Genomic DNA, 12,794 nt, shown 5'->3' on the forward strand with positions numbered 1-12,794 from the left:
TTAAAGGTCTTACTCACATCGGCTGCGGAGAGCGTGATCACACAGTCATCCGGAACAGCTGATGCTCCCATGCATGTTTCAGTGTTACTTGCCTCGAAGCGAGCATAGAAGTTATTTAGCTCATCTGGTAGGCTCGTGTCACTGAGCAGCTCTCGGCTGTGCTTCCCTTTGTAGTATGTAATGGTTTGCAAGCCCTGCCACATCCGACGAGCATCAGAGCCGGTGTAGTGTGATTCAATCTTATTCCTGTATTGACGCTTTGCCTGTTTGATGATTCGTCGGAGGGCATAGCGGGATTTCTTATAAGCTTCTGGGTTAGAGTCCCGCTCCTTGAAACTGGCAGCTCTACCCTTAAGCTCAGTGCGAATGTTGCCTGCAATCCATGACTTCTGGTTGGGGTATGTACGTACGGTCACTGTGGGGACGACATCCTCAATGCACTTATTGATAAAGCCAGTGACTGATGTGGTGTACTCCTCAACGCCATCTGAAGAATCACGGAACATGTTCCATGATGTGTGATAGCAAACCAGTCCTGTAGTTTAGCATCTGCTTCATCTGACCACTTTTTGTATAGACCAACATTTCAGTCATTTAGCAGACACTCTTATCCAGAGCGACTTACAGGAGTAATTAGGGTTAAGTGCCTTGCTTAAGGCACATCGGCAGATTTTGCCTAGTCAGCTTGAGGATTCGAACCAACCCTTTCGGGTTACTGGCCCAACGTCTTAACCACTAGGCTACCACCCAGTGTTCCACAGGGACGCTGGCCCCATGTTGACTCCAATGCTTCCCACAGTTATGTAATGTCAAAATGTTCCCTTAAGGTATGTTAAGTTGTCTGGATGTCCTTTGGGTGGTGGACCGTTCTTGATACACAAGGGAAACTGTTGAGCGTGAAAAACCCAGCAGCGTTGCAGTTCTTGACACAAACCGGTGCGTCTGGTACCTACTACCATACCCCGTACAAAGGCACTTAAATATTTTGTTTTGCCCATTCACCCTCTGAATGTCTCACACACACACACTATCCATGTCTCAATTGTCTCAAGGCTTAAAAATCCTTCTTTAACTTGTCTCCTCCCCTTCACCTACACTCTTTGAAGTGAATTTAACAAGTGACATCAATAAGGGTGTCTTTGTGGGATGTGGTGTGGGTGAACGGATGATCTCCGCATGTGTATTTCCCACCGTGAAGCATGGAGGAGGAGGTGTTATGGTGAGGGGGTGCTTTGCTGGTGACACTGTCTGTGATCTATTTAGAATTCAAGGCACACTTACCCAGCATGGCTACCACAGCATTCTGCAGCGATATGCCATCCCATCTGGTTTGGGCTTAGTGGGACTATCATTTGTTTTTCAACAGGACAATGACCCAACACACCTCCAAACTGTGTAAGGGCTATTTGACCAAGAAGAGGAGTGATGAAGTGCTGCATCAGATGACCTGGCCTCCACAATCCCCTGACCTCAACCAAATTGAGATGGTTTGGAATGAGTCGGACAGCAGAGTCAAGGAAAAGCAGCCAACAAGTGCTAAGCATATGTGGTAACTCCTTCAAGACTGTTGGAAAAGCATTCCAGGTGAAGCTGGTTGAGAGAATGCCAAAAGTGTACAAAGCTGTCATGAAGGCAAATGGTGGCTATTTGAAGAATCTCAATTATAAAATATATTTTGATTTGTTACTAACACTTTTTTTAGTTACTACATGATTCCATATGTGTTATTTCATAGTTTTGATGTCTACACTATTATTCTACAATGTAGAAATAAATAAAAACCCTTGAATGAGTAGGTGTTCTAAAACTTTTGACCGATAGTGTATATAATGTATACATACATATACACTCAGCATGATGTCCGTGCCGTGGGATTGCTTCACGTCTCAGAACATTGTTTTGTGATAGTCATGTGGCTCCAGAGACTCCTCCAGGTGTTTGTGAGAGCAGTGACTGGAATAAGGACGACCTGAAACTTGCCCACTGTTCCCAGAAAACATCAACTGATCTTCTCGCTAAGTATTAAAGGGAAATAGTCTCTCCTCTCTGTAAACAACTTTCAGCTGTTCTGAAACAGCTGTTCTGACGTCAGTGAGGTATTATCGTTCATGTATCAAACGTTTGAAGCCACAGATCATCATCCAGAATAATCGGATAACCAACCCTCTGTTGATCAACTGGGAGATATTGTGATTTAGTGGCAGTTGCTGAGGGCAGACTCCTTAATCGAATAACTTTAGTAGTAGAGGAGAGGAGATGGCCAGATCAGAGACAGAGTGAAAGACAGATAGAGGTTCTAGAATAGTCCTCTTGTCCTCTGCTTCTGGGTAAAACGGAAGATCACTCCTCTCAGTTCTCCTCTCTTTCATTACGGACCGACTGGGTTTGAAGAGGAGCAGTAAATTAATGTGTCTGGAAACAGGGTTGGGGAGTAGCTGTCTGTAACCAGGGGGTAGCTGTCTGTAACCAGGGAGTAACTGTCTGTAACCAGGGAGTAGCTGTCTGTAACCAGGGAGTAGCTGTCTGTAACCAGGGAGTAGCTGTCTGTAACCAGGGAGTAGCTGTCTGTAACCAGGGAGTAGCTGTCTGTAACCAGGGAGTAACTGTCTGTAACCAGGGAGTAGCTGTCTGTAACCAGGGAGTAACTGTCTGTAACCAGGGAGTAGCTGTCTGTAACCAGGGAGTAACTGTCTGTAACCAGGGAGTAGCGGTCTGTAACCAGGGAGTAACTGTCTGTAACCAGGGAGTAGCTGTCTGTAACCAGGGAGTAGCTGTCTGTAACCAGGGTTGGGGAGTAGCTGTCTGTAACCAGGGAGTAGCTGTCTGTAACCAGGGAGTAGCTGTCTGTAACCAGGGAGTAACTGTCTGTAACCAGGGAGTAGCTGTCTGTAACCAGGGAGTAGCTGTCTGTAACCAGGGAGTAACTGTCTGTAACCAGGGAGTAGCTGTCTGTAACCAGGGAGTAACTGTCTGTAACCAGGGAGTAGCTGTCTGTAACCAGGGAGTAACTGTCTGTAACCAGGGAGTAACTGTCTGTAACCAGGGAGTAACTGTCTGTAACCAGGGAGTAACTGTCTGTAACCAGGGAGTAACTGTCTGTAACCAGGGAGTAGCTGTCTGTAACCAGGGATTAACTGTCTGTAACCAGGGAGTAACTATCTGTAACCAGGGAGTAGCTGTCTGTAACCAGGGAGTAGCTGTCTGTAACCAGGGAGTAACTGTCTGTAACCAGGGAGTAGCTGTCTGTAACCAGGGAGTAGCTGTCGTTAACCAGGGAGTAGCTGTCTGTAACCAGGGAGTAGCTGTCTGTAACCAGGGAGTAACTGTCTGTAACCAGGGAGTAGCTGGCTTCACCTTCACTAAGAATTCCTCTTTTGTCCATCTCTATGGCCTGGAGTCTGGGCCTAACATGGGCCTAACTAACTAAACAACAGCAGTAGAAGTAGGCCTGGCCTCCATTATGAAGACATCTGAGACTGTCTTCACCATGGCTCAAATTAGCAGTTCATAATCCACACACCTGTTACGGATCTGTACTGCAGCAAAGTGTGAGAGTGTCAGAGGTTAAACATCCCTCTCTAAACCCTGTTTGGAAATCCTGATAGGCCTACTTTGTGTATCTGTGTGGATAAGAGGGTCTGAGGTAGACTGAAGGGTCTGAGGTAGACTGAAGGGTCTGAGGTAGACTGAAGGGTGAAGGGTCTGAGGTAGACTGAAGGGTCTGAGGTAGACTGAAGGGTGAAGGGTCTGAGGTAGACTGACAGGTGTGATGGAGGCTGAAGGGTCTGAGGTAGACTGACAGGTGTGATGGAGGCTGAAGGGTGTGATGGAGGCTGAAGGGTCTGAGGTAGACTGACAGGTGTGATGGAGGCTGAAGTGTGTGATGGAGGCTGAAGGGTCTGAGGTAGACTGACAGGTGTGATGGAGGCTGAAGTGTGTGATGGAGGCTGAGGGGTCTGAGGTAGACTGACAGGTGTGATGGAGGCTGAAGGGTGTGATGGAGGCTGAAGGGTCTGAGGTAGACTGAAGGGTCTGAGGTAGACTGAAGGGCGAAGGGTCTGAGGTAGACTGACAGGTGTGATGGAGGCTGAGGGGTCTGAGGTAGACTGACAGGTGTGATGGAGGCTGAAGGGTGTGATGGAGGCTGAAGGGTCTGAGGTAGACTGACAGGTGTGATGGAGGCTGAAGGGTGTGATGGAGGCTGAAGGGTCTGAGGTAGACTGACAGGTGTGATGGAGGCTGAGGGGTCTGAGGTAGACTGACAGGTGTGATGGAGGCTGAAGGGTGTGATGGAGGCTGAAGGGTCTGAGGTAGACTGACAGGTGTGATGGAGGCTGAAGGGTCTGAGGTAGACTGAAGGGTCTGAGGTAGACTGAAGCGTGTGATGGAGGCTGAGGGGTCTGAGGTAGACTGACAGGTGTGAATTCATTGTGAATTGAAGCTGGAGTTGAGTATCTCATAGTGAATTGAAGCTGGTGTTGAGTATCTCATAATGAATTGAAGCTGGAGTTGAGTATCTCATAATGAATTGAAGCTGGAGTTGAGTATCTCATAGTGAATTGAATCTGGAGTTGAGTATCTCATAGTGAATTGAAGCTGGAGTTGAGTATCTCATAATGAATTGAAGCTGGAGTTGAGTATCTCATAGTGAATTGAAGCTGGAGTTGAGTATTTCATAATGAATTGAAGCTGGAGTTGAGTATCTCATAATGAATTGAAGCTGGAGTTGAGTATCTCATCCAATCTCCTTGGTTATCTCTCTCACCAGCGCTCAGAGATATGAGGATGTCAACTACAGTAATCATGTGAACACAGTTAAACATAGACTGACTCTTCTCTCAACTACAGGATCTATTTTGACTGCTTTCAGATCCTCTGAGCTCACAGTGAAAGGACACCGTTTTAGACACACTGAGACTTGAACGCAGTACACACGCTTCACAATACATGCTTATTTTCCCTTTCCTGTTGCAAAATGTTTTGCTACGGTGTGTTCTAATGAATATGACCGACTTTTTTTAGCTCTTACCTGGTAGAGGTCGTTGGCACACTTCCTGCAGAGGTTGTGTAGGCATGGCAGGATGACCACTGGTTTGGTGAATACTTCCAGACAGATAGGACAGATGAGCTGTCTCTGTAGGTTCCCCAGACCTGCCTGCTCCCTGTCCCCGGGGTAGGAGCCCTGCTCCAGGGGGACAGACATGGTGGACGGCCTGTCTGACTGAGATCCAAAACACAAGAAGACAAATATCGGACTGACTGACTCACTGACTCAGGGGAGACAGTTAGGTCTCTGACCAGTCCCTCTCAGAAAGTATATAACTCAGGCCTGACAGTCAGGTCTCTGACCAGTCCCCCTCAGAAAGTATATAACTCAGACCAGACAGTCAGGTCTCTGACCAGTCCCCCTCAGAAAGTATATAACTCAGGCCTGACAGTCAGGTCTCTGACCAGTCCCCCTCAGAAAGTATATAACTCAGACCAGACAGTCAGGTCTCTGACCAGTCCCCCTCGGAAAGTATATAACTCAGGCCTGACAGTCAGGTCTCTGACCAGTCCCCCTGAGAAAGTATATAACTCAGACCAGACAGTCAGGTCTCTGACCAGTCCCCCTCAGAAAGTATATAACTCAGACCAGACAGTCAGGTCTCTGACCAATCCCCCTCATAAAGAATATATCTCAGGCCTGACAGTCAGGTCTCTGACCAGTCCCTCTCTGTCTCTGTTCTTCCTCTATCGGACCATCGTCATCACGTCGCCAACACACTGACCGTGGAGTATGTCCGGACGTGATTCTTCGACAGCGCCTCTTGAAACTCTGTCAAGAACTTCTCTCCGTCTTCTTTCTTTCTACTTGTCACACTTCCTTCCTCTGCTTTCTCAGTCATAACACTCCCCCCTCTTCCTCTGTCCAGGCCTTCTCCCTAGGTACATGTTAGTTGGTCTGCCAACCATCCACGGCGAGGACTGTGTGTGTGTGTGTGTGTGTTTATTCCTGAACCGTCCACTCCACTGGGATAGATAGATCTCGGGGCTGTAGCGATGGAAGGGTGAGTGTGTTTGTCAGAGGGGGTTGGGAGTGTCGTGTTACTAGCCAGACCCCCCCCCCCCCCCCCACACACACACACACACACACAGTGGGCAGCACCCTAATGCACTCAGGCCGCATTGGTCTGTGTGTGTGTGTCTCAGGCCATATCGGTCTGTGTGTGTCTGTCTCTCAGGCCATATCGGTCTGTGTGTGTGTCAGGCCATATCAGGTGCTGGGTGGTATGCAGGCTGAGGCAGGTCATGTGATCTTTCTACAGTTACCTCCTCTGTCTTGCTATCAGTCATATCTACACAGACCCAGCAGTAGGCCAGTATCAGTCATGTCTACACAGACCCAGAAGTAGGCCAGTATCAGTCATATCTACACAGACCCAGCAGTAGGCCAGTATCAGTCATATCTACACAGACCCAGCAGTAGGCCAGTATCAGTCATGTCTACACAGACCCAGAAGTAGGCCAGTATCAGTCATGTCTACACAGACCCAGCAGTAGGCCAGTATCAGTCATATCTACACAGACCCAGCAGTAGGGTAGGAGGAGACAGTAGTCCAGTACTCTAGGTCCTCTGTAATCAAAGTCTGGGAGCTTTTCAGTAGTTAAAAAAATATATTAAAAAAATTGCTATATTATATTGGTGTGTTTTGTGAGGGAATTAACACTTTTCCCAGGCGTTCAAATTATCCATTGAGATTGTATATTCTGTGCATGGCAACGGCCTTGACAACAGCCTGGATTGCAACCAACATCCTAGTGTTTGTAGACATATTATTTTCAGAAAGGAGTCACAAATGAGACATGTCTAAGCATCAAACATTTATTTTTTTACAACAGCACATCTGATAAATGACCTTCATTCTCTCTTTCAGACACAGTAGATGACCATGCTAAAACATAAAACTCCTAACTTCTACGTGCTTCCACTAAATGTACAGGAGATATCAACCATTCATTCAAAATGGCCACACCTAGTTTACATACCATTTATACTTAACTAACGGCCGTGATTGGGAGTCCCATAGGACGGTGCACAATTGGTCCAGCGTCGTCCGGGTTACGGTTTTGGCCGGTGTAGGCCGTCATTGTAAATAAGAATTTGTTCTTACCTGACTTGCCTAGTTAAATAAAAAATAAAAAAAACGACATTCATTTACTAAAAAGAGAACAAAAATGTAATAAATACAAATAAATGTGTCATTATAATTTTATCGTTATATTTCGCACAAACTTAAAAAAAAAAAAATGTAAGTTTCTAAAATAATGTTTTTTTCTTGATCCGGTATAACTTAGTATTGTATACACATTGCATTCACTCAGACAAGTTGCATGTTTAATATCGCAGAGAAAGAAGTCCCAGAAATAGCATTTCATTTGTCAACGTGATAACAGATATTCTTATCCAGAGCGATTTACAAGTAAGTGCATTCATGTTACGGTAAGCTAGGTGGGACAACCACATCTCCGTCGTAATACAACCAATCAAATCAAAACGAGACTGCAGTGGGCGGGACATTGAAGAACAACTACAACCAATAAAATAAAATAAAAATGTCTCACTTGATAATAGAATCTTCTTAGAAATAAATGAAAAGAAAGGAGGGAATACAAAGGAAGATGCTCTGACTTAGACTGGAGAGTAAAAAAATGAGCCTGGTCCCAAACCTGTTTGTTGCCAGTTAGCCTGGTCCCAGACCGGTTTGTTGCCAGTTAGCCTGGTCCCAGACCTGTTTGTTGCCAGTTAGCCTGGTCCCAGACCTGTTTGTTGCCAGTTAGCCTGGTCCCAGACCTGTTTGTTGCCAGTTAGCCTGGTCCCAGACCTGTTTGTTGCCAGTTAGCCTGGTCCCAGACCTGTTTGTTGCCAGTTAGCCTGGTCCCAGATCTGATTGTAGCCAGTTAGCCTGGTCCCAGATCTGATTGTAGCCAGTTAGCCTGGTCCCAGACCTGTTTGTTGCCAGTTAGCCTGGTCCCAGACCTGTTTGTTGCCAGTTAGCCTGGTCCCAGACCTGTTTGTTGCCAGTTAGCCTGGTCCCAGATCTGATTGTTGCCAGTTAGCCTGGTCCCAGATCTGATTGTTGCCAGTTAGCCTGGTCCCAGACCTGTTTGTTCTTGTCAGTTAGCCTGGTCCCAGACCTGTTTGTTCTTGCCAGTTAGCCTGGTCCCAGACCTGTTTGTTCTTGCCAGTTAGCCTGGTCCCAGACCTGTTTGTTCTTGCCAGTTAGCCTGGTCCCAGACCTGTTTGTTCTTGCCAGTTAGCCTGGTCCCAGACCTGTTTGTTGCCAGTTAGCCTGGTCCCAGATCTGATTGTTGCCAGTTAGCCTGGTCCCAGACCTGTTTGTTCTTGCCAGTTAGCCTGGTCCCAGACCTGTTTGTTCTTGCCAGTTAGCCTGGTCCCAGACCTGTTTGTTCTTGCCAGTTAGCCTGGTCCCAGATCTGTTTGTTCTTGCCAGTTAGCCTGGTCCCAGATCTGATTGTTGCCAGTTAGCCTGGTCCCAGACCTGTTTTCTCTTGCCAGTTAGCCTGGTCCCAGACCTGTTTTCTCTTGCCTGTTAGCCTGGTCCCAGACCTGTTTTCTAAAGCCACCATTAAATTGTCCTTATCCATTACAAGGAGATGGTATGATCACATAAACAGACCGGCACTCAGGCTATGACAAAATAAAAATGACAAGTAGATAAAAATGTTTAGATTGCCACTAAAAAGGTGTGAGTAAATAACACAGCCTCCAAAAAAACACGAGGTAAAAACGAGGTCTAACAACAAAATACATCTAAAAACACACAGAGATTCATCATTGCATTACATCACGCTTACATACAACCACCACGCTGCTCAAAGACGATTGGCTAGAGTCTAAGGAGTAACGGAGTACTAGTGGGAGGGGCTAAGTGTTGCAAAATTCCAGTAACTTTACCCTGAAATTCCTAGAATCCCTGAATTATTTGGAAAACCAAAGGATTTTGGGGAAAGTTACTAGAAAGAAGAAAAGACTACTGACGGTGTTTTTTAAATTTTATTTTTTAAGTCCACATCCCAAATAGCACCTTAATCCCTATGTAGTGCACTACTTTTTGATAAGGACCCATTGGACTCAGGTCAAAAGTAGTGCACTACTTAGGGAATATGATTCCATTTTTGGGACAGAACTCTGTGTTCTCCTATTCAGTTGCAGAGTCGGACTACATACAGATCTGTAGGCCAACAGACGACCACTACTTTGGATATCTTGAAATCTTATCCTCCCTTCTCCGACAACATCAATAAAAACTTAATCAAGAAAAAAAAACAAAAAAAAAAAAACGGTTGTTTTGCGAAACTCAAAATAGACAACTTAATAAAATCCTAACATACATACATACATCAGTTACATTTAACATGACTTACTCACAGAACATCTGAAAACTAAAAACACAAGCAGTTAAAAATAGATTTGTGGTAGTACCAGGTTCAGAGAGGGAGGCATTTGGAGTACACTAACACACACACACACACACACTGTAGTGTGTACACACATACACACGTGTGCGCGTTGAGGTTGTAGCAGTGGTGGTGGTAGTAGTAGTAGTAGTAGTATTGGAGAGAAAACACACAGAGAGCCAGAGGAGTAGAAGAAGTGAGGAAGAGGAGAAAGTATAGGAAGAGGGACAGCATCCGCCTGATGACATGGAGTTAAATTAAGATATTGTTCTCAGAGAAATGAATGGAAATCATTCTACTGTCCACACTATATTGTGTCCACAATAAAAGTATAAGTAGCTGGGTGTAATTTGCCAGAAGATACGGTGGCTACTGCTAGCTTAGCATGAGGACGAAAAAAAGTCAAGTTTTCCAGGAAAAAAAAAAACGAGCAGTATTTGAATCTTCTCGATGTTCCAGCGGTGTAAGTGTAAAACTTGGAATACCATGCCATGAAAAAGTATTTTCTGATTTTACTATTTTTGATACCGAATGTTATCAGATCTTCAACCACAACCTAATATTAGATAAAAAGGGGAACCTGAGTTTGCAAATAACAACAACTGCATACAATACCACAGAAGACCAAGTATTGTTGGTACAAAGGACACAGCTCTGCCTCAGCTGCCTTGCCATGATTGTCCAAAAATAGTGGAATTTTCATTAAAAAGCAATAATTTCAAATTTAACTTACTGCTTTGAAGGATCTACTTCCTGCTTTCTGAGTCAGAAACAAGTCTAAAAAAATAACATTCTCTCTAAACTCCAACCCAGACAGAGAAGATGGAAACAGATATTTAAAACCCTTCTAAGACAACGAACAGACCAGAAAGGTCTCAGACAAGTTGTTGCTGTGTGTTTAGCGGTGTTGGGGATCAGTTTAAACAAAAGTAAAGCATTACTTTAAATTATACCACAGCATTGTTGAATACTCGTTTCTGATTAGCTAGAAGGACAATCTAGACTGTGGACATTAAAACCAGATATAAATGGGACAGTTGGAAAAGATAACGGGGCTCACTTTGTAAGCATAACGCAATGAGCACCGAAACACATGCAGCCCATACTACAAAGTTACAGAAAGCTAAACCAACAACCACACAAACGCAGGTCTATCTAGCTAGCAATTGATTTAGCTTTTTTTTGTTTGTTGCTTTCAACATTTTCTTTTGGAGCATCTGATGATCCAACGTGGTGTGTGATGAACAGGGATTTCTCCGGTCCCCTACTGTCGGTAGTCGTAACGCAAATGGGCGCTATGCTTTCAAATCCTGCCACGTGACATTTCGAGTTTGTCCAGCTGTTTTCAGCAATTGATATGTTTGAATTATGTTGTCATATTAGCAGGTTTGCTAGCAACAAACTATTTAGCTACTTAGCGTCTAGCCTAGCGTTAGTGTTTGATATGCAATGTGATCTCCTCGTCATGATGAGAAGGCACTATGCCAGGATGTTTTTTTTGGGGGGGGATCATCAGCTCATTATCAAAATGAATGTCACTAGAAAACAGCTTTAACAAAAATGCAAAAATCCAGCTACTTTGCTGTTATTCTGGCTGCCGACGTCGTGACTGTGTTAGCCGTAGCTAGTTGGCTTGTTAACAAGCAAGAGATAAGAAGGACAGTATTGAACGACCGACTGGGTCACGTCTCTAGCAACCAAAAGATGAGAAAGCATGAATTCTCTTATAAAAAAAATAATTGACAAAAAATGTTTTTTCCTACCGATAAATGTGTGCTTTAGTATTGTTCTCTTTGGTAACTGTGGTATAAGCGGGATAGACGCCGACGTTCTGTTCACCATCTTAGAAAAATGACCTCCGCAAAGAGACTCGGCTCTGCCTTGTCCTCCATTTTTTCCAAGGTAATGCGCAGAACTTCGGCGTATTCATTCCTTACTTCTACAGTACCTTATCCCTTACTTATATATATATATATACATACATACACACACACACAGTGGGGAGAACAAGTATTTGATACACTGCCGATTTTGCAGGTTTTCCTATTTACAAAGCATGTAGAGGTCTGTAATTTTTATCATAGGTACACTTCAACTGTGAGAGACAGAATCTAAAACAAAAATCCAGAAAATCACATTGTATGATTTTTAAGTAATTCATTTGCATTTTATTGCATGACATAAGTATTTGATCACCTACCAATCAGTAAGAATTCCGGCTCTCACAGACCTGTTCGTTTTTCTTTAAGAAGCCCTCCTGTTCTCAACTCATTACCGGTATAAAAGACACCTGTCCACACACTCAATCAAACAGACTCCAACCTCTCCACAATGGCCAAGACCAGAGAGCTGTGTAAGGACATCAGGGATAAATTGTAGACCTGCACACGGCTGGGATGGGCTACAGGACAATAGGCAAGCAGCTTGGTAAGAAGGCAACAACTGTTTACGCAATTATTAGAAAATGGAAGAAGTTCAAGATGACGATCAATCACCCTCGGTCTGGGGCTCCATGCAAGATCTCACCTCGTGGGGCATCAATAATCATGAGGAAGGTGAGGAATCAGCCCAGAACTACACGGCAGGACCTGGTCAATGACCTGAAGAGAGCTGGGACCACAGTCTCAAAGAGAACCATCAGTAACACACTATGCAGTCATGGATTAAAATCCTGCAGAGCACGCAAGGTCCCCCTGTTCAAGCCAGCGCATGTCCAGGCCCGTCTGAAGTTTGCCAATGACCATCTGGATGATCCAGAGGAGGAATGGGAGAAGGTCATGTGGTCTGATGAGACAAAAATAGAGCTTTTTGGTCTAAACTCCACTCGCCGTGTTTGGAAGAAGAAGAAGGATGAGTACAACCCCTAGAACAACACCCCAACCATGAAGCATGGAGGTGGAAACCTCATTCTTTGGGGATGCTTTTCTGCAAAGGGGACAGGACAACTGCACCGTATTGAGGGGAGGATGGATGGGGCCATGTATCGCGAGATCTTGGCCAACAACCTCCTTCCCTCAGTAAGAGCATTGAAGATGGGTCGTGGCTGGGTCTTCCAGCATGACAACGACCCGAAACACACAGCCAGGGCAACTAAGGAGTGGCTCCGTAAGAAGCATTTCAAGGTCCTGGAGTGGCCTAGCCAGTCTCCAGACCTGAACCCAATAGAAAATCTTCGGAGGGAGCTGAAAGTCCGTATTGCCCAGCGACAGCCCCGAAACCTGAAGGATCTGGAGAAGGTCTGTATGGAGGAGTGGGCCAAAATCCCTGCTGCAGTGTGTGCAAACCTGGTCAAGAACTACAGGAAACGTATGATCTCTGTAATTGCAAACAAT

The 12,794-nt window shown here is 45.0% G+C and overlaps 1 protein-coding gene across 3 annotated transcripts in view; it reads right to left on the reverse strand.

Annotated features, from left to right (window-relative positions):
• Positions 1–6,062, reverse strand: part of LOC139416954 (tripartite motif containing 101) — a 41,835-nt gene extending 35,773 nt beyond the window's left edge. Inside the window, exons 1-2 of one of the 3 annotated variants that reach the window (XM_071166164.1) lie at positions 5,772–6,062; positions 5,030–5,221 (exon numbers count right to left, since the gene is read on the reverse strand). In XM_071166164.1, the coding sequence (XP_071022265.1) occupies positions 5,030–5,221; positions 5,772–5,888 (309 nt within the window). In that variant the 5' untranslated portion in view covers positions 5,889–6,062. Of the gene's footprint in view, positions 1–5,029; positions 5,534–5,584 lie in introns of all 3 variants that reach the window. The other 2 variants (XM_071166166.1, XM_071166165.1) reach the window with 2 other exon arrangements.
• Positions 6,063–12,794: the final 6,732 nt, after the last annotated feature.

The sequence above is a fragment of the Oncorhynchus clarkii genome, chromosome 9, assembly GCF_045791955.1.
Source record: "Oncorhynchus clarkii lewisi isolate Uvic-CL-2024 chromosome 9, UVic_Ocla_1.0, whole genome shotgun sequence".
In the NCBI taxonomy this organism is placed as follows: domain Eukaryota; kingdom Metazoa; phylum Chordata; class Actinopteri; order Salmoniformes; family Salmonidae; genus Oncorhynchus; species Oncorhynchus clarkii.